Below are 17,724 nucleotides of genomic sequence, written 5' to 3'. Positions count from 1 at the left end.
TAATCCTACGAGTCTGTCTACCCTTTGAGCCTTGACGACACTGACGTATCTGACAGCATCTGTGCCAAGTCCTCGTCGTGCTCACTCGACCGTCTTTAACACGCTCGCCGTGCCGTTCGCCGCCATTACCAGGGTTCGGCGCGAGCGGCCGTGGCAGTCATGGCCGTGCTCGCTCCGACGGCACGCAGGACGAAGCTACTGACCGAGCAGGAGCACGACGAGCAATTACGCTCTGAGCCTCTGATCGTAAGATTTTCTGCAGAAGTACCGGTCGCAAGAGGGACATGTTAGACCATGTCTTACGGTGGTTGTAGATGCAACTTGTGTTTTGGTGCGAGAATTCCGTGCTAGGGTGAGCATCGGGGAATACAACTACAGTTCAATATGGGTATGCAAACACTGGCAGTGACAAAATAGGACGCTCTCTAGTGCGAATACTCGTCAAAACCGTGTCTCACTCTAATTCACAGATGGCACATATATCCGAGCGTGACTACGATTAACTAAGCACGGAATCATCAAGACTTGATCACATGTTATCTATAATTACCATGTCAAATACAAATCTGGTGGCAAGCAAAACACTCGACATCCCTGATAAAATCCCGAGCAATACATGTAACTATCAACCTGCAACACTCAACATTCAGTAACAAAATCGGCAGCTTAGCAAGATGCAAGTACTATGCAGCAAGGTTTCCAGCCCTCTGCCTAATTCCTGCCACGAGAGCGACCGCCATGCCTAGGAGGCACAACAGTCCACCCATCGGCGTCAGGTGCAGGCCACGAGGGTCTTGGTCTGTCCACCACCATCTCCACTGGCGCAACAGCCGCTTCATCTTCCATCATATCGTCATCATCATCTGAGCTATCACTGTCGGCGTCATCTGCTGCTAACTGCTCATGAGAACAAAACCAATTACAGTGTGCCAAGAATTGCTCCTGGTATAATAACAACTAGATAGGTTGGCGCGCTATGCGCGCCTGTAGCAAAAGGTTTGATCTAAAATTATAATAAAAATATATTATTATGTGCTATAGTTAAAGCAATATCGTGTTGATGTATTTTAACAATATGTTGATGTATTGAATGAAGTCTGAAAGTTAAAGTACATAGGTATAGTAGTTTAAAGTCTGAGAGCACGCTAAATGTATAGATATATATATTTTTAGATTTTTTTGTTTTATGTTAGTAGGTACGTTAGGTGAATTGATTTATATTTATTATTGATTTTGGTAGGGTAAAAGAAAAATTTAGTAATTTGTAGCAGGTATAGTTCATGAATTGTCATACAATTATATTTTGCGAATTAAAATCCATTAAGTAGTAGGGGCTAGCACATGTAGATGTAATTGATGTTTATTATGTTCGTGTAAATAAATAATTAAATATATTTTATGAATGAATTCCAATTGAATATTATGTGGGTACCACCTGAATACCACACAGGACCCACGTTGGTTCTGTATAAATAGTACATGTAGGAATTCTTTTTTTGTATGTTAACAGATATAGTTGATGGATTAGCTTGCACTAATTATTAATTTTGGTAGAAAAAATCATAAGATTAGGAATGAATGGATGATTCAATTATATTTTGTGAGTTCACAAAGTGAAAATAAAATCCAATAAGTAATAGATGTGAATGTTTTGGTAGAAAAAATCATAAGATTAGAAATGAATGAATGATTCAATTATATTTTGAGAGTTCACAAAGTGAAAACAAAATCCAATAAGTAATAGAGGTGAATGTAGTATACAATTTTTTTATTTTTGTGTATAAAGAATAACTAAACATTTAAACACGTGGGGCCCACATGTTTTTATTTTTTTTACAATTTTATTATTTTTTATTATGAATCATATTTTTATTATTTTTTATTATGAACAGTGCCCGGGCCCACATGAACAGTACTTCAATATTATTATTTAGCATGAACAGTGCCCCCGGGCCCACATGAACAGTACCCCCCCGGCCCGCATGAACAGTGCCGCCCGGCCCACGTGGGCCGCGACTCACGGCAGCGCTCCAAATCTTGGAGCTTTAGTATATGTACTCAATTTGCCACGAGAAGAAAATATCAGGAATGAAACCAATATTACAATAGCAAAAAAAATGTTTTAAACTCTGCTGAGATGAACTATGTATCAAGGTGGATCAATGATGCTTTTTTTTACTCGGAATAGTATTCCATTAAACCAAGGGCTCGGTACAATCACCAGCGACCAGGTTCTCCAGGCCCGTAGGCACACTGGTAATACTTTGATACAAAATTGCAGAAAAAGTTAGTTAAGTGTAACAGATGCAACACTAAATTACAGAGCAGGCAATGGGAGAGAATTGCAATGACAGTAGGTACATGTGCACCCTGGGAAACATATGATTCATTGAAGTGCAAAAACAGCACATACCTGTCTACTTTGAGAAACAGCATTCCCCTGAACATGCAAATTCCTTAACTTCTCTACTGATGAATAGTTGCTTTGCAGGCACTCTTCATGTATTATCAATAATTGTTCAGCGACCTGTTTACAAAAGTTATTGAAACATATATACAATGTTTTGTACGACTAAAATGAAAAACACTTGACACCAACAGAAACACTACATTGCTTATTGTAAAAAAGTTTTTTTTTCTATTTGTGTGATATATGCTACAGAACTGTCCCTTAAAGACAGAACTGATGAAGTAATGTGTAATATAAAACAAGGCCTAGTTCTTCTGAAGAAATATTATCTGCTGCTGAGTGATGTCATAAACAGCATAAGATCTAACCAATCCAAACACTCATTGCGTAAAATTCCATATCCAAATTTCTATCCATGTACTTATCAAACTTTACTTAGGCTACCTGTCTGGCACAAAAAAAGGATTGGTCCAAAGGCAAGCATCAAGATCCAATAAGGTTAATCATGTCTTGAGCACAATTGTTTACAACTATACGGTAAGAGTATTAGATTTGCTCACACACATCTTAAGGTCCTGTGATGCTGAACTGGTATTGAATAAGATCGTTCAACGTGTAAAAAAGGCCAGGTACAACAAATCTCAATGTACTAATTAAAAACATTAAATGACATCCAGGTAACCCAAATTAATTTAAATATTCCACTAATGAAAAATTGAACAATTCTTTTTGCAAGGAACGTACCACACTACAAAACAGTCATACTGTGTGCCGATAGAGTTTTAACTGGAAATGAGTAAACATGGGAAATAAATTACCTCCTCAACACTATTATCCTCAAAGTCAGCATTGAAAGAATCAGATATTGTGTCGTACATCATATCCACCAAGTCTTCGAAATAGTGCGGACCTGAATTAGAAATCTTATCAATACAAATGGACCCCAAAAGTTCTAAGCAGATGAAATCGAGTCCACAACCAACTGAATAGATGAAAAAAAGTCCCTTGATTTCCAAAAAAACTGAAGCTGTAAAACAATGGAGTGAAACCATTATTTCCTGACTAAAAAAATCCTGCGTAAAGGTATGCACTTGTGCACTTAAATTTAAAATCGCCAAAGTAAAAGAAGAATAGTGCAAAGATGGCTCGGAGCTGAAAGCAGAAATGTAAGCATTACACAATGCTCCAGAATAGACATTTTTCCCTGCTGGCCAAACAGGCTAATCCGTGTCAATCTTCTCAAATCATACATATAAGCCAATAGATATTAAGACACTCATCTGATGGTTTATACCAACAGCAACTGGCTGGAGCCCCCGATCCCGAGGACCTGCACACTTTTTTACAACCTGACCTATCTGTATTGATTCGAAGAATGGACAAATTTCACCAAACTCTTTTTTTTACTTTTCAAAAGTGTAAATCTGCTCCAAGTGTGCCATAAGGAGATAAAAAGAATAAGAAGCTTGCAGAGAAGTAGCATTCTTCATCATGGGATTCATTTTGCAAGGACATTAGTTGGAATGTTTCTGGATAAGATCTAGGATGCATTAAGTCACTGAGATATCTGGTAATATGGGCACCAGTGGCATATTTATGAGAAAAGTATAGACGGGATGATCCAATAGGCTATGTAGTACTTAGTCATGGCTGTGATGGTTGCGCCTTGACTCCTACAGGCTACAATGCTGAATCTATGAAGTTTCTAATAAATCTCTTCAAGTCACAAGTTCTTCTAAATCGATCCCAAGTGTCTCATAAATCTCTCACATGTGGCTCATAGGTTTCCACCACCAAAATGAATGGTGACATGGTGCACCTAGGCATTTCCTTGCTGACTACAGAAGGCATCGACCATCCAAACATGTAATGATCAATAGCCACAACATCCAATTATAATGATCAATTCATACAAAGCACAACGCCATTACCCGTAGCAAATGAAACTTTAGCACACAACCAGAAACCTAAATCCTCGGTAGTTAAGCCACAGCTACAGCTACATGTAACATAGCAACTTCCTACAGCCGAGCCCAATTCCAAATCCTCAGACCGAGATATGAGAATTTCAGCGAGTGAGATTTGAGAATTTCAGCGAGTGAGATTTGAGAATTCAGCGACTGAGATTTGAGAATTCAGCGCGTAAACTAAACCCTACCAACTTCACTACCGGAACCCGCCACGAGTAGTAAATTTTCCGAGGATGCTGAAGGAGCTGGACGTACCCCTGGAGCGACAGAACCAGGAGTGGATGGACTCGCCGAACTGGTCGGCCTTGGCGCGGGAGTCGCGGCCGCCCCACTGGTTCTCCACCGCCATCTGCAGCGCCGTCCAGCGCCCGAACACCAACCTGATGCCCTCGCCAAGCGCCGCCGCCGCCTCGGCGGAGATCGGACCGCCGCCGCCGCCGCCGTTGGATGCGGCCATGGTGTCGCTGTGGTTGGGAGAGGAAGACGGCTAGGGTTTTTGCTCCTCAGTTGCGTGGATGCGTGGAGAGAACCAGCGCTTCCAGGCTCCAATTGCCGACTGATTTTTTTTTCTTCTCGAGGAAAATACAGTGGAGGAAAAGGCTCATGTTATAGGGCCAGGTTTTAGGCTTCGTGGGTGCGTATCCGTTTTGGGCTTTAGGCCTGATTATCTTTCAGGTCCAGATTTTAGAGGCCTGGCCCAAGATGGACCGTCGGGTGAAAGGTCGGTAACACAGGAACCTTCGAGGCCACGGAAACGATGAAACCGCGTCCGACCCGTTCGCCTCTGCTATAAAAATCCAGTTTCCCCACCACCGCCTCTAGGCCTCCGCAAAATTCCCCATCGCCGTCGTCTGCCTCCGCAAGCGCCTCGGAACCCTAGCCCACCGGCGACCCCTCCGGATCCGACGCGCACATCCGGCGGAATCGGCCGCTGCTACCCCGTCGTCGCGCTCCGGCACCTCCGCTCCCCGGCGTTCTCCGCCCGACTTCTCCGCGTGCGATCTCCCCCCGGCTGAGTCCAGAGGAATCGCTTGGTGGAGGCTTCGTCTACGCCCGCCCGGCGTCGAATCGAAGGGATCCGCGAGCCTGCCGTCGTCTGAGACGCTGATCGCCGATCGCGCCTCCCCGTAGATCGAATTTGATCTGTACCTCTTCGATTTTGTGTATTTCATTTGAGAAAAAATATTCAGGCCATCCCGTCATAATTGTGAGGAAGGCCTTTTGCGAGGAAACAGACTCGCCATCCATCATGGGTGTTGTGTACTACCAATATAAGAGTGAAAAGGAGATCTGTTCCATGCCTGTGCCCTATACTTTTATATCTGTCTCTGAACTCAAGCAGCTTATCATGACGAGCGGTAAGTACGGCCGTGGACGAACCCGCGGCCGTCCCATGGACGATATTGCCATCTCCAACGCCCAGACTGGCGAAGGTTCGTTTTAACGCGCTCGTTTGTTCTCGATTACTTGTCGTTTAAAACTTCATCGTAGGCCCTATGCTGCACACTGCAGCCTGAAAAATATGTGTATAATTAGCGTTTTGTTATCAGGATTTTGAGAGATCTGTAGCTTTGCCAATGAGATGTTCGGATTCATGCAGAGGGCATTTTCTTTTGAAAACCTCAATTTCTTTGTGATTGAGATTTTGTTTGCCCATGGGATGTGCTCCTGAAGGTGTCAGGAAAGCATCCTGGATGGAAGATTATATGGAGGGCTCAAAATTTGTAATTTGCGATCAATTATAACATTGCATTTCTTTTCTATTTTTCCTGATACTGTGCATGAGTCCAGTACACCAGAATAGCACTCTAATCCCAATTGTGAACTAAAGTCAATTTATCATTCAAAGATCAGTTCAATGCATCATTTCTCTTATAACTTGCAAGATTATGTTTACTTTAGTGGATTGATTGACATTTTTCTGTTTTTTTGTGCTTGTTCCTGAATTCAGAATATGCAGATGAAAGGGCAATGGTACTACAGAACACACATGTGCTGGTCCGAAGAATTAACATTCCTGGACAACTGTCAGAGAAAATCGTCTTATCCCCAGCGTAATGTCTCCTCTTAAATCTTTTACTTCACATTCAAAGTCACTGTTTCCTTTTTTTTAAAAAAAGAAACTGTTTCCCTGTTTGGTTAGAGAGGTTAAGAGAGACGGCCATTTGAAATTCATTTTTTAACATTGTTGTATTATCTGTTCCACTTAGATAAGCATGTGCTTAAGTCCGAAAAATTGGAGTTCACTATGAAACCAGCAAAATAATTCTCTGTTTCCCTAATCTTACATGTCTTCTCAGCCTCTTTGAAAAATATGGTTGTTTCCTTCAAGCCCTCTCTGTCCAAACAGATTTTGCAGCAACACATAGACCTCAAGCAGAACATGCAGGGCAGAAAATGATGACCATGTATACATGTAATTAATTGCAGGCGGAAAGTCACAGAAGGATGTTCTGTACCTTCAAGCGAGTCAGTGGTTACTGATTTAGGCTCAAAATCGTGTGCCTCCATAGGCGTGCAGGATGAAGATGCTGCAATCACGGCGGTGATTGATGCGGCTGAACTCAAATTGTAAGCTCCCTTTTCTCCCAAAACGCTAGTAGTTTTTGTGTTACCTTCATGCTGATAATCTTGCTCCATGGTGTCTGCAGGGAACAGTACCCAGCTAAAAGGGGACAGGGTAGTGGAAGGTTTGCATCAGGAAGAAACTATGGAGGGGAAGTGGAGACACCTCCACTAGGGTACGTCTGCCGCTCTTGCGGTGTTCCAGGCCATTTCATTCAACACTGTCCACAGGAAAGCAAGACACCTCCCGCTGGATACATCTGCTACAGATGCCGAATCCCAGGGCATTTCATTCACCATTGCCCCACCATTGGGGATCCTAAGTTCGATAATAATAAAATGAGTCGGTCCCTTGCGCCAGTAGTAACTGTAAGTCCTGTCAATGGCATTCTGGAAGCACTTGTCCCGGCTGCACCAGTTAGTGCTGTTGATGACTTGCCAGCAGAGCTCCACTGTCGACTGTGTAAAAAAGTGATGATAGATGCAGTATTGACAAGCAAGTGCTGTTTTGACAGTTTTTGTGATAAATGTAAGTGGTTTTCATGTACTCCGTATGTATGTATCTTAAAATCTTTATTTTGCGTGTCAATCAATGCATTATCCAAAAGTATCCAATATGTGTTACACTCAAATTTGTTTATTAATAACAGTATCTAGCTGTTTCTGGGTCAAGTAATTACACTTCGGACAATATGAGGAACAACTTATTGTTTATCTTCTGTCAGGTATTCGGGATTACATTATTACAGAGTCGAAGTGCATTTGTGGAGTCAAGGCGCTAGCAGATGACCTCATTCCCAATCAAACACTTCGGAGCACAATCAACAATATGTTGGGAACAAGAGCTAGCACTGGTGGAAGTGGCACAACAACGCACAGAAGTTCATCAGGCAGCAACCCTGTTCCCAGATTACAGAACCACACCCCTTCTGCTGCCTCAGAAAGGGTGATGAAGCAATCGACAGACCTTGAGCTGTCAGCAGCATCTGCACTTGATGATGGACTCCAGGTTGCCACAACCGGTGATCTAATGAATCAACCTCAAGAGAAATTGGCAGCCAATGTTGATATCGCGAGCAAAGACAAAGGCAATTCCACAGAAGTGTCAACAGAGAGGACTGTAGCAGGTTCTGAGGTAATTGAAGTAAAAGATGGAAGTGGATCAACATTAAAGGTCACTACTGTTTCAGGGGTCCTAGAGCACATTGCCACAAGGACAGATCAACCGAAGAAGAAGCGGAAGAAGGTAGACTCAACAAAGAATGTTCAACCTAACAATGTTGACCATGGTTACAATGTTCCATTTGACCCAGCATATTACAACCCTTTCATCAGTGGGTATTCTTGGGTAACTGAACCTTACATGTATGGCTCAATGGGAATGCCTTACGGTGGTTATCCAATGGTCCCATATGGTGTAAATTACTTCAACGGCATGCCACCACAGGCTCCTGGAATGCCAGGCTATCCAGCAAGCTATCAGAGGTATGTGTTGTCCTAGCATTTTGAGTTTAGAATGATCTTTTTTTTTTGCTGAAGTATAGTCAGCTATAATCCAGTTTCAGTTTCCGGAGTTCCCCTTTATATTGTAAGTCCTTGTTGCTGATTTCTTCAGGCCTGAAACTCAGCCCACACATCACTGGGGCACAGAAGCTGTTGCGTCACATTCAAGGCAGGCTGAGAGGCCCAAGGACACTCGTGTTCACCCCCAATCTTCAGAGAACAACTGCCAACTGGGTTCTCATGGTTCAGAATCGAGGAACAGAACCAGGTCAAGCTCTGAGAGAAGGGACCATGGGCGTCCTAACAGGTCCTCAGATGACTACCACGAGGATCAGTCAAGTAGGAAGAGAATGCGTGATTCTTCTCCAATGTATGGCGACAAACACAGCGGCCGGAGGTCGAGACACAGTTCCAGGAGTATGACTCGTGAGGAGGATGCAAGCGATGATGAGTGCAACTTCAAGAGGAGGTGGGGGCGCAGATCAGTTGGAGTGGATACAAGGCACTGAATGAAGATGTCAACTTAGGGGAGGACCAAGTGGAGGATTGCTGATCGGCGATGCTCTCTATAGATTTTTTATTACTTGTAATTGTATGTATGCATCTGGAAGCCATGGGAGCTTCTGAAAAAACAGGGAAGAACTTGCAGGTTTTCCCCAACAGAAATGTAATCAGCTATTCATGTACTACCAATAATCTGTTCTTGAGAGCATTGCCAGCTCTCGCCTCTGTAATGCAATGTCTTCAAAGATGAATGGAATTTCTCTGATTTCTGAGTTAATTTTGCATTTCTTTGTCATACTTCTACCCTTACATGCCCGTTTTGCTGTTGATACTCGTATAGTCGAATGTGGTGTTGCGTAGCGATGCATTTTCTGCAATAGTTCTTTGTACTGTGTTCCTGAAATTGTTACAGATTATAAGATAAAACCAATTTAATGCTGAGTTGTTCACCCGTAATGCAAAACGATTGGACAGCTTGAGGAGACTGGGGAACATTGGCAAACCCTGCAGTGTGATAACAGAGAGTTGAGGGCTGCCATCTACCGTTAAGCGAATGAGAGTGATTTACCAGAAATCACGAGCACACAATATCAGACTTTAAAGCGGGCGGCAGAATCAGAAATTCAGAATCGAGACATCTTTTATTAAGCTCAAGCTCTTATGAAACTATGGATTATTCCAGTGGCAGTAGTCACAGTACAAGATGAAACGCTGCATAATACCATCTTAATTACAGTGCATACAACAAGGACCTCCTGCAGGCTATATGCCAATCCATGACCTTAGATCCATATATCAGACGTGCAGTCCCCACCGGGATATCTCATCTCATGGGCCAAGGCAGGACCATCAGGCTCCTTGCTAAAATCTACGAAGAAGTTGGGGTTGATAGCCAATCCTCCTTTCTCAGTGTCAACATCGATCTGCAGCATGTGGGAGCCCTTCTTGACAAGATCATCACCGAAGAACTGCTCATCCCAACGGCTGAAAAGTGAGTTGGTTACGTATATCCTCTTGCCATCCAAGCTCAGCTGAATCATCTGAGGTCCACCTCTAAGTCGATGCCCCTGATTATAGAACACACAGTATATTATATTATCTTATTCTCAACAATCTTGTCCGATAGTGTTTTCCTCGGTATATTTAGACAGAATATCTTCAGTAAGATTCAAGTGTGCTAGATATCAATGAAGATAAAGTGTGTTTTTGAACGTGACAATGCAAATCCCGTGTGGCAAGATAGATGCTGTGCATTTTTTGGTACTTCACACTTCAATAGCTTACAATTCACCATATGCAACTACCAATAAAACTCCGAATCATAAATATAAATTATACTTCTCAATTAAGAAGGTTTCGAGGGGAGAAATTACCTTGACCTGGGGCACATTATACTGTTCTTCATGGCCATCATCAGTAACATAGACGACATCGCTGCCCTTCTGAAGAAGCCCACCAACCCATACTTGTCCTGCCAAGACAGGCTTGGCAGGGTCCTCAATGTTGTACTGCCTGATATCCCCATGAAGCCAATTGACCAAGTAGAGATAGCGGTCATCAAGAGAGATAACAAAATCAGTTATCAATCCTGGCATTTCTGGCAGAATCCAGTTGCGAACCTTCAGTGGTTTTACATCGATAGCAACCTACAAACACGGTCATAGGAAGTGTAAGTGAGTTGGAAATCAAGTTATTAGGTGGGAAAAAACTTTAGCATGTAGCATGGGCAAACCTCGTGGCTCCATGATCCATCTGCGGTTTTGAAAAATCTAACCATGTTGCTTGTCAAAGCACATCCAACGTAACCGGTGTCCTTTGATGGGTCATGTAAAAACCTCACCTGCAGAAGAAAAAAAACAGACAATTGTGATTTAGTTGTTTTACGGTATTGTTATTTTAGACAAACTGCACTTCAAAAGAGGTTTAGCAGTCCCAATTTTTTTAAAACTGGCAAGGAGTTAATCACCCATTACAAAACTGAGGCATGTCAGCCTCCAGCTGCAGGTATCATATGAGTTGGTTAAAACCGTCACTGTAAGAATACTACAAGAATGACTGGTAGCATTTACAGAAAACAAAGACAGCTCAAAAGTAAAAAATATGGTCTGATGAAACCTATTCCGGCAGTAGTTGCTGCATTTTTAACATTCTATTACCTCAAGGGGAAGAAGTCCCGTGTCTCCTAGATCAAGGGTCTGCTTGAGCTCACCACCAGGCCAATCATACACATGAAGATGCCTTCCGTAGAGACCATCCTGGACATGTTGAAGATTGAAACCTGTCCTGAAGGCTGCAGGGGCTCCCCATGATGAACTGATCATCGTCTTGTGACGAGGCTGGTACCAGAAGTCATAGCCAAACAAGGGGCTGTGACCTGGCTTTTCCCAACTACAAGTAGCAAAGATTTAATCATTAATCAAGACACTAAGAACAACATTATGAATCTATCTGTTTCTCTTGTCATGTAATAATTTGCCATGCATGAGCTGCCATATTTTACTCATATGGATCTTGTTTGCTCATATTTTACTGCAGATAATTGGTTATGCTCTGTAATTGTCCCTAGTCACATGTTATTTTTCCACATCAATTTGCCTGTATTGTGAAAAGAACTTACCGCCCTTTGACATTAAACTCTGAATCCAACAGGAGAAAGCCATTGCCGGCTGCATTCCCCTCCTTGTCCCCAAGGCAAGAAATCATAATGTCACCAGATGCAAGGCAATGCGATGTGTGAGGAAACCCAAGCCCGGTCTTCTCAGCAATGTCCTCGGTCTGGACCACCTTATGCAAGGATGGCGCCCTCGGGTCTGTTGCAGTGTCCACAACATACACACGACCTGACCTGCAGATAGCCATCCGAGCCACATCAGAAATACAGTTCTACGCATCAGCACTCCAGCAAGTCAGTTAATTCATTCATGTGGAAATGTGGTCATCTCCATTTGATACTCACAGCAATGAAGGCAGGATCAAGAAACGGCGCTTCGCTGATGGATCGCCATGGCAGGAGCTGCAAGAGTTCCAGCCAGAGTGATGCAACTCGTCGCCGATGTGGGTCACTGGGAGCCTGTGGATCACTTGGGAGTATGTAGGAGAGCTGGGGTCCAAATCCACCGTCGCAAGGTAATCTGGCTTGTTAATGCCAGTGCCTGCAATAATACGCAACTCATAAACACAAAATCCCCGTAACATGGCAAGATCCACTGCTGTCTTCACCATCACTTGGTTCTGCGGTCTTAAGAAATTCCCAAGGCAGAAACCATGTGAACTTCTGCCACTAACCGAAACGGTTTCAGAACTGGTATTGTCTGTTTCAGGCATGGCACAACTGCATTGGTATCGGAAACTAAAAGACGGTCTTAAATTATGAAAACATACACCACTCGTACAGAATATTTGCTCTGTCTTGACTTAATTTCAGGTTAATTTTGATTAAGGGTCGCTTTCCATCCTAACAACCCGTATTAAAGAACTGCTAACGCTCTATTAGAGCTGCTATAAAAAACCGATTAATCATCCAAGATCTGACTGTGTGGTGATGTGTGATGTGTGATGTGCCCATGTCTATGCGTATCAGTGTACTATGTCGGTATCTGTATCTCCATGATCCTTCCATTCATGGCTTGTTGCAGGACGACGGATGGGGGTTACGCAGGAAGCAAACTCACCGTTGTAGACGCAGGTGACGTAGATGAGCTTCTCCCTGGGGCCCTTCTCCATGGCCTCCAGCGGCGTCGCGTACCCGGGCCCCTTCGCGGCGTGGCAGCACGCCCCGCCGTTGGCCGCCGCCGCCGCCGGCACGTCGACCGCCGCTGCTCCGGTCATCTTCTCGCTCCCCTGTGCTCTCAGGTCGCGCGCCAACCACCTGCAGAGAACAAAACGAACGCAGCCTTTCCGGTCAGACCTGCTAGACCAGGATCTCGGCCACCGGAGCGCCGGAGATGAGGAAGATGCAGAAGCAAAGCTGCTCACTCGCTCACCCGAGCCAGACAAGAGGGAGGAGATGACTTGTGTGCTCGCGTTCCAGAGTTTGGTGAGGAGGGGAGGCCGGCCAATTATAGCCCCGGCCGCGACGCTGACACGCCGTGGCCCGTTGGTTGCGCGCCGTGATCCGCGCGGACGAGGACAGGGGAAGGCTGCGTGAACCTGGGCCCCACGGCGTGGAGGGGGTGGGGTGGCCGTCGTATCTGGACGATAATGCGGGGAGGTGGGATCCACCGCTGCGCCACGCACGGGAACGGAAGCGGAAGGCGACGCGAGGCTGTGGCCGGGGCGGGGTGCGGTGGCCCGTTGGTCCTTTCACCTAGCGAAGACCGTCGCTTTGCTCGGATCCACGTCAGGGCGTGTTGGTCCTTTCTCCCGGGTGTTGGCTGGACTCGGCCAGCAGCTGATTTCCAGTGTCGCGGCATGGGTTCAGCGTCACAACTGGTGTCATCTGCACTTGGACGCTTTCTCGACAGTGAGTGTGCCGCCGCGATGAAGTGAATTTGACGATCTGGGACGGTGAGTTCATGGGCATGCATTTCCGCCGCCCCCTGCGTTGCGCTGCTTATTGAATTCTGAACATCCTTATAGTCAAAGTAGGGGGAACGCTAAAAAGCGTCTGACCATTCAGAACATATCCTATCTATCATCAGTACATGGATCATGGATAGGATTGGCAGATAAGATTAAGGACACCCGGGACACGTCAGACAACAAATCACAGGCGTGAACGGTGATCCCCGGACCTTGAGGTCTCTAGCTCAAATCCTGGATAGCATGGCGCCGGCGCAAGACTGCAGGAGGAAGATGGCTGCACGCAAGATGCCACTGACAGATCAGGGTGGATCTGTCGGAGCTGATCGCAGACGCTTGCAGGCTTGCTCATATCTCAAGGGCCGTGCCCACATTATCATTATCTTGCGTAGCTCAGTTATTGGAGACGGCGGCGAGCCACTCATCGGCGGATCAGAACTCAACGGGCTCTAAATATTCTCGCACTATTTTATTAGTAGCATCCAAGCAGTGCGGCGAAAAGTTCAGGACCCGTATACAGTATCGTTCAATCTTAAGTAGTTTAGGTGTGGCGCAGCTAAGCTAGACAGAGCTCCAAGCCTCGATTCATGGTGTTCAGATCGCAGAGGATACTTTTATGCGTGTTGGGGACAAATCCGGAGAAGGTGCCAGCTGAGCAGAGTAGTGTGCGCAGAAGGGCTTGGTTGGGGACTGGATTTCCTAGCCAGTAGTCATCTGGCAACATGGAGCAACAAATTCACCAATGCATGGCAGATGGAATCAGCAAGGCGGCCCTAATTAACTCGGGATTAAAGAACACGCTGCAGGATCACGATGGAGATGGCTTGTACTACTATATCATATCTCATCATATCAGATACTAGTAGTTTATTCATGGAAGCAAACATGGAGTAATGGGCATGACAGAGTAGCCTTGGCACAAAGCAACCAACAGCCAAATGAATGTTTACAACCAACAGCACAACGTCATATTCAGTTTTTTTTGTTAAAAATAAGTGATTTATGATTTAAATATCTATTTTGTAGTGGAAACTAAAACCTACCTGAACAATCAACAATGTCGGTGTATCTCCGGCTCCAACTCCATTAGTTATTGGAGCTACGAGCATCAGTTTCAAAAATTATGACACATGTTATCCTTCACAAATAAATGTGAAAATGACTCCTATTATTGTTTTGGAAAAAGTCCGGTTTACACCCTCCAACTATCACAAAAGTCCGATTTTAAATCTTGAACTACAAATCAAATAACAAAGGCCATCCAACTGTTGAAACCAAACAAATTTGGCCTTTTAGATGGTTTTGAAGGCAATTTTCCATTTTGTGAGAATTAAAAATATTCAACTTTAAACTAAAAAATTCATAAGTAATTTATTTTATATCGGAAAAAATATGAAATGATTATCAAAAGTTTCTAAAAATGTAATACTTTTCGGTTATTCATATCTATTTTTTCATAATATTTGGTTGCTTGTAGTTATGTCTTTTACTTTTTAATAACCAAGATTCAAATAGAGCAATAATATATATGTTACATTTTTAAAAAGAAATTGGTACTAGTTTCTATTTTTTTATTTAAAATGAATTAGTTTTGATTTTTTTTATCTAATTAAAATTTATTTAGTTTTTTAAGAAAACACAAAACCACCGTGAAAACCACTCTAAGGGCCAAATTTGTCCGGTTTTGACAGTTGGATGGCATATGCTATCCGGTTTTGTAGTTGAAGCTTGAAAAATCGGAGTTATGCGATAGTTCGAGGGTGTAATTCGTACTATTCCCTATTATTTTTTTGGAGGGTGGGGATGCGAGGGTCTCTTGTTATGATATAGGCGGGCCCAAACGACTTATGTGAACATTTCATATCTAAATAGGGCGCAATGCAAGAAGAAACCCATGTAGAGGTAGATAGTTAAGACTACACTACTGGTAAACAGCGGGGTTGTCGAGTGGCCCTAGCACTCGGCAAAGGCCTTATTACACTTTGGCAAAGTGTTTGCCAAGTGTCACCCTCGGCAAACATGACACGGCAAACAAAATAATGGCAAAGAGGTCTTTTCAATCACTCAGATGATGACGCGCAAAAGAGTAGGGGGACGGTTGTACAAGAGATCTCTTCAATTACTCGGATGATGAGGAGAGAGACTCCACAGCTGTACACAATCAGAAATCGGTAAAGTTAAGAGTATTGCGCTGCATTGTCTTTGTAATTTTTTCATTTATTTACTAATCCTTTTTCTAGCGTGGTAACGTGACACGTGTATGTTTGCACCTAAGCAGCTAAGCCAAATGATTTTATTGAACTCATCAAATTTGCAACAATACAAAGACACCATAACTTTAAAAAAATGAGAAAGAGACGGAGACGGCGAGCTACTGGGCGGCAGATCAAAACTTAACAGACAACTTATATATTTTGATAGTGATTGTATTGTTAGCAAGCATGTAGCGCAGAGAGAAAACGTATATACATTATCATCCTAGTATAGCTTGGATGGGGCAGAATCTTGCAATGCCTCCTCACATGTTGGCATCTTTCCGGTTTATACTCCCGAACTAGCACGAAAGTTCAACTTTCAACTATAAAATTGAATAACAGAGACAATCCAACTGTTGAAACTAGACAAATTTAATTTCTTAGGTGATTTCCCATTTTATGAGATTTAAAAATATTTATTTTTAAATTAAAAAAATTCATAAGTAATTTATTTTAAGTCAAAAAATTACGAGATGGGTACCAAAAGTTTTCTAACAATACTTGTCACTTGTTTAGATTCATTTTTTTTTATGTTCATAATATTTGATTGTTTGCAGTGATCCCTAATATTTTTGAATAACTAAGATTTAAATGGAGCAATAATGCATATGTTACTAGTTTCATATTTTTTGATTTAAAATGAATTAGTTTTGATTTTTTATATATAATTATATTTTTTTATTTTTTAAAAAATGCAAACCACCTTCAAAACCATCTCAAGGGCCAATTTTGCTTGGTTTCGGTAGTTAGGTGACTTAGGTTGTCTGATTTTGCAGTTGAAGGTTGAGAATCAGGCTTTCACGATAATTCAAGTGGTCTTTTCCCTTATTTCTAGAGGACCCCATATGTTGGAATCCGAGAGAGCTAGCCGGAGCTAGGCCTGGGCATGATTAACCGAATAATCGAAGGCCGAACCGAATTACCCGAGAACTAACCAAACCGAAAAATTCAGTCATTGTTCGGTCTTGGATTCCTAGTAACCGAAATAATTTCGGTCCATTCGATTCCAGACCTTGGGTAACCTAAGTACTCGAGATAATCAAAATTTAGTCCAATAACATATTCGGCCCACCCCAATACCCAACCCTAAATATACAACAGATGTTTCCACCGGCCACCCCAACCTCATCCTCACCCCGACTCCCTGCCCCACCCCTGCCTAACGAAGACGAACGAAAAAAATCCCGTCCTGTCCCGCTCGTATTTCTATATTTATCCCACTCATTTCTGTATTTACGAAAAAATACGGAAACGAGATGAGAAGCGGGAAGAGGTGTATCCCGCCCGTATTTGCGGGATTCCGTTTTAGCCGGAATGATCTCGTATTAGTCCCATATTTATAAAATTCGGAAAAAAAATTTAGTAGCCACACTATACATTCTATCTTGTTCCTCAACATCAACCTGTGTACTTTATGGCTTAATCATTGAAAAAAATGAAACATAGATAATATATTTTGAAAATATCTTGCATAAAAGAGTATATATTGTTATGTTCATGCAAAATAAAATGGTGATTAAATAATAATGTATTTCGACAAGTACTTCCATTTTCTGTAATAAAATATGAGAACAGAGATAGTTGATATATTTTTCGTTTTCATCCTTGCTCCTCCCGGCTGCCGCACACCTCCCATCCGCCGCCGCTCTAGGCGGGCACAGTTATCCATCGCTTGAGGTGATGGTTGCGCTAACCATCACCTGAAAGTAGGAGCAATTAATTTTTCCCACCAATATAGACATAATTTTGGGCTGTATCTCAAGTCCATTTATTAATCAAATGCACAGCTGGGAGAAGTAGAATCCCATTAGTACTATCACAAGAACAGATCCACCCATGCAGGTCGGGATGAAATTGATGACATCACCCATGTGCAATGGGGTCAAGCTAAAAAAATCTATAAATTTTGAACTGTACATCTGAATTAAATTTCGATCACATCAATTTATTTCTTACGATTAGATCTTCAAAACAAGATCACACTTGACTATATTTG

The 17,724-nt window shown here is 42.9% G+C and overlaps 3 protein-coding genes across 4 annotated transcripts; 1 reads left to right on the top strand and 2 right to left on the bottom strand.

Annotated features, from left to right (window-relative positions):
* Positions 1-504: 504 nt before the first annotated feature.
* On the bottom strand, positions 505-4,955 carry LOC120709049 (pre-rRNA-processing protein TSR2-like). The gene is made up of 4 exons (XM_039994561.1): positions 4,636-4,955; positions 3,229-3,320; positions 2,414-2,527; positions 505-897 (listed from the first exon to the last, which is right to left on the bottom strand). Exons 1-4 carry the CDS (start codon positions 4,835-4,837, stop codon positions 712-714), a joined length of 594 nt encoding a protein of 197 aa, XP_039850495.1. The 5' UTR covers positions 4,838-4,955; the 3' UTR covers positions 505-711.
* A 245-nt stretch (positions 4,956-5,200) lies between these two features.
* LOC120709046 (E3 ubiquitin ligase PQT3-like) lies at positions 5,201-9,229 on the top strand. Its single transcript, XM_039994558.1, has 6 exons — positions 5,201-5,813; positions 6,332-6,434; positions 6,811-6,951; positions 7,032-7,474; positions 7,671-8,430; positions 8,561-9,229. The coding sequence occupies exons 1-6, from the start codon at positions 5,630-5,632 to the stop codon at positions 8,955-8,957; spliced, it is 2,028 nt and encodes a 675-aa protein (XP_039850492.1). The 5' UTR covers positions 5,201-5,629; the 3' UTR covers positions 8,958-9,229.
* A 341-nt stretch (positions 9,230-9,570) lies between these two features.
* On the bottom strand, positions 9,571-13,073 carry LOC120709047 (selenium-binding protein 2-like). 2 transcript variants are annotated; one of them, XM_039994560.1, is made up of 8 exons: positions 12,936-13,073; positions 12,624-12,820; positions 11,909-12,104; positions 11,570-11,797; positions 11,109-11,340; positions 10,685-10,792; positions 10,326-10,598; positions 9,571-10,019 (listed from the first exon to the last, which is right to left on the bottom strand). In XM_039994560.1, exons 2-8 carry the CDS (start codon positions 12,778-12,780, stop codon positions 9,735-9,737), a joined length of 1,479 nt encoding a protein of 492 aa, XP_039850494.1. In that variant the 5' UTR covers positions 12,781-12,820; positions 12,936-13,073; the 3' UTR covers positions 9,571-9,734. The 2 variants fall into 2 exon arrangements, with proteins under 2 accessions (XP_039850494.1, XP_039850493.1); XM_039994559.1 differs by having other exon boundaries at positions 12,928-13,064.
* Between the last annotated feature and the right edge of the window lie 4,651 nt (positions 13,074-17,724).

Source organism: Panicum virgatum, chromosome 5K (assembly GCF_016808335.1).
Source record: "Panicum virgatum strain AP13 chromosome 5K, P.virgatum_v5, whole genome shotgun sequence".
In the NCBI taxonomy this organism is placed as follows: Eukaryota; Viridiplantae; Streptophyta; class Magnoliopsida; order Poales; family Poaceae; genus Panicum; species Panicum virgatum.
Note: the sequence above shows the minus strand (reverse complement) of the source record. Positions and strands in the feature narration are given on the sequence as shown.

What these genes read in the sequence shown, in the direction of transcription:
- LOC120709049 (XM_039994561.1), bottom strand. Translation starts at nt 4,837, where the DNA reads ATGGCCGCATCCAACGGCGGCGGCGGCGGCGGTCCGATCTCCGCCGAG. An exon ending in AGGATAATAGTGTTGAGGAG is followed by an intron (nt 2,528 to 3,228) that starts GTAATTTATTTC and finishes TTTTGTAAACAG; the next exon opens with GTCGCTGAACAATTATTGAT. An exon ending in CTGTTTCTCAAAGTAGACAG is followed by an intron (nt 898 to 2,413) that starts GTATGTGCTGTT and finishes TCTCATGAGCAG; the next exon opens with TTAGCAGCAGATGACGCCGA.
- LOC120709047 (XM_039994560.1), bottom strand. Translation starts at nt 12,780, where the DNA reads ATGACCGGAGCAGCGGCGGTCGACGTGCCGGCGGCGGCGGCGGCCAAC. An exon ending in CGTCACCTGCGTCTACAACG is followed by an intron (nt 12,105 to 12,623) that starts GTGAGTTTGCTT and finishes GTATTATTGCAG; the next exon opens with GCACTGGCATTAACAAGCCA. An exon ending in ATAATGTGCCCCAGGTCAAG is followed by an intron (nt 10,020 to 10,325) that starts GTAATTTCTCCC and finishes TTCTATAATCAG; the next exon opens with GGGCATCGACTTAGAGGTGG.
- LOC120709046 (XM_039994558.1), top strand. Translation starts at nt 5,630, where the DNA reads ATGGGTGTTGTGTACTACCAATATAAGAGTGAAAAGGAGATCTGTTCC. An exon ending in AAAATCGTCTTATCCCCAGC is followed by an intron (nt 6,435 to 6,810) that starts GTAATGTCTCCT and finishes AATTAATTGCAG; the next exon opens with GCGGAAAGTCACAGAAGGAT. An exon ending in TGACAGTTTTTGTGATAAAT is followed by an intron (nt 7,475 to 7,670) that starts GTAAGTGGTTTT and finishes ATCTTCTGTCAG; the next exon opens with GTATTCGGGATTACATTATT.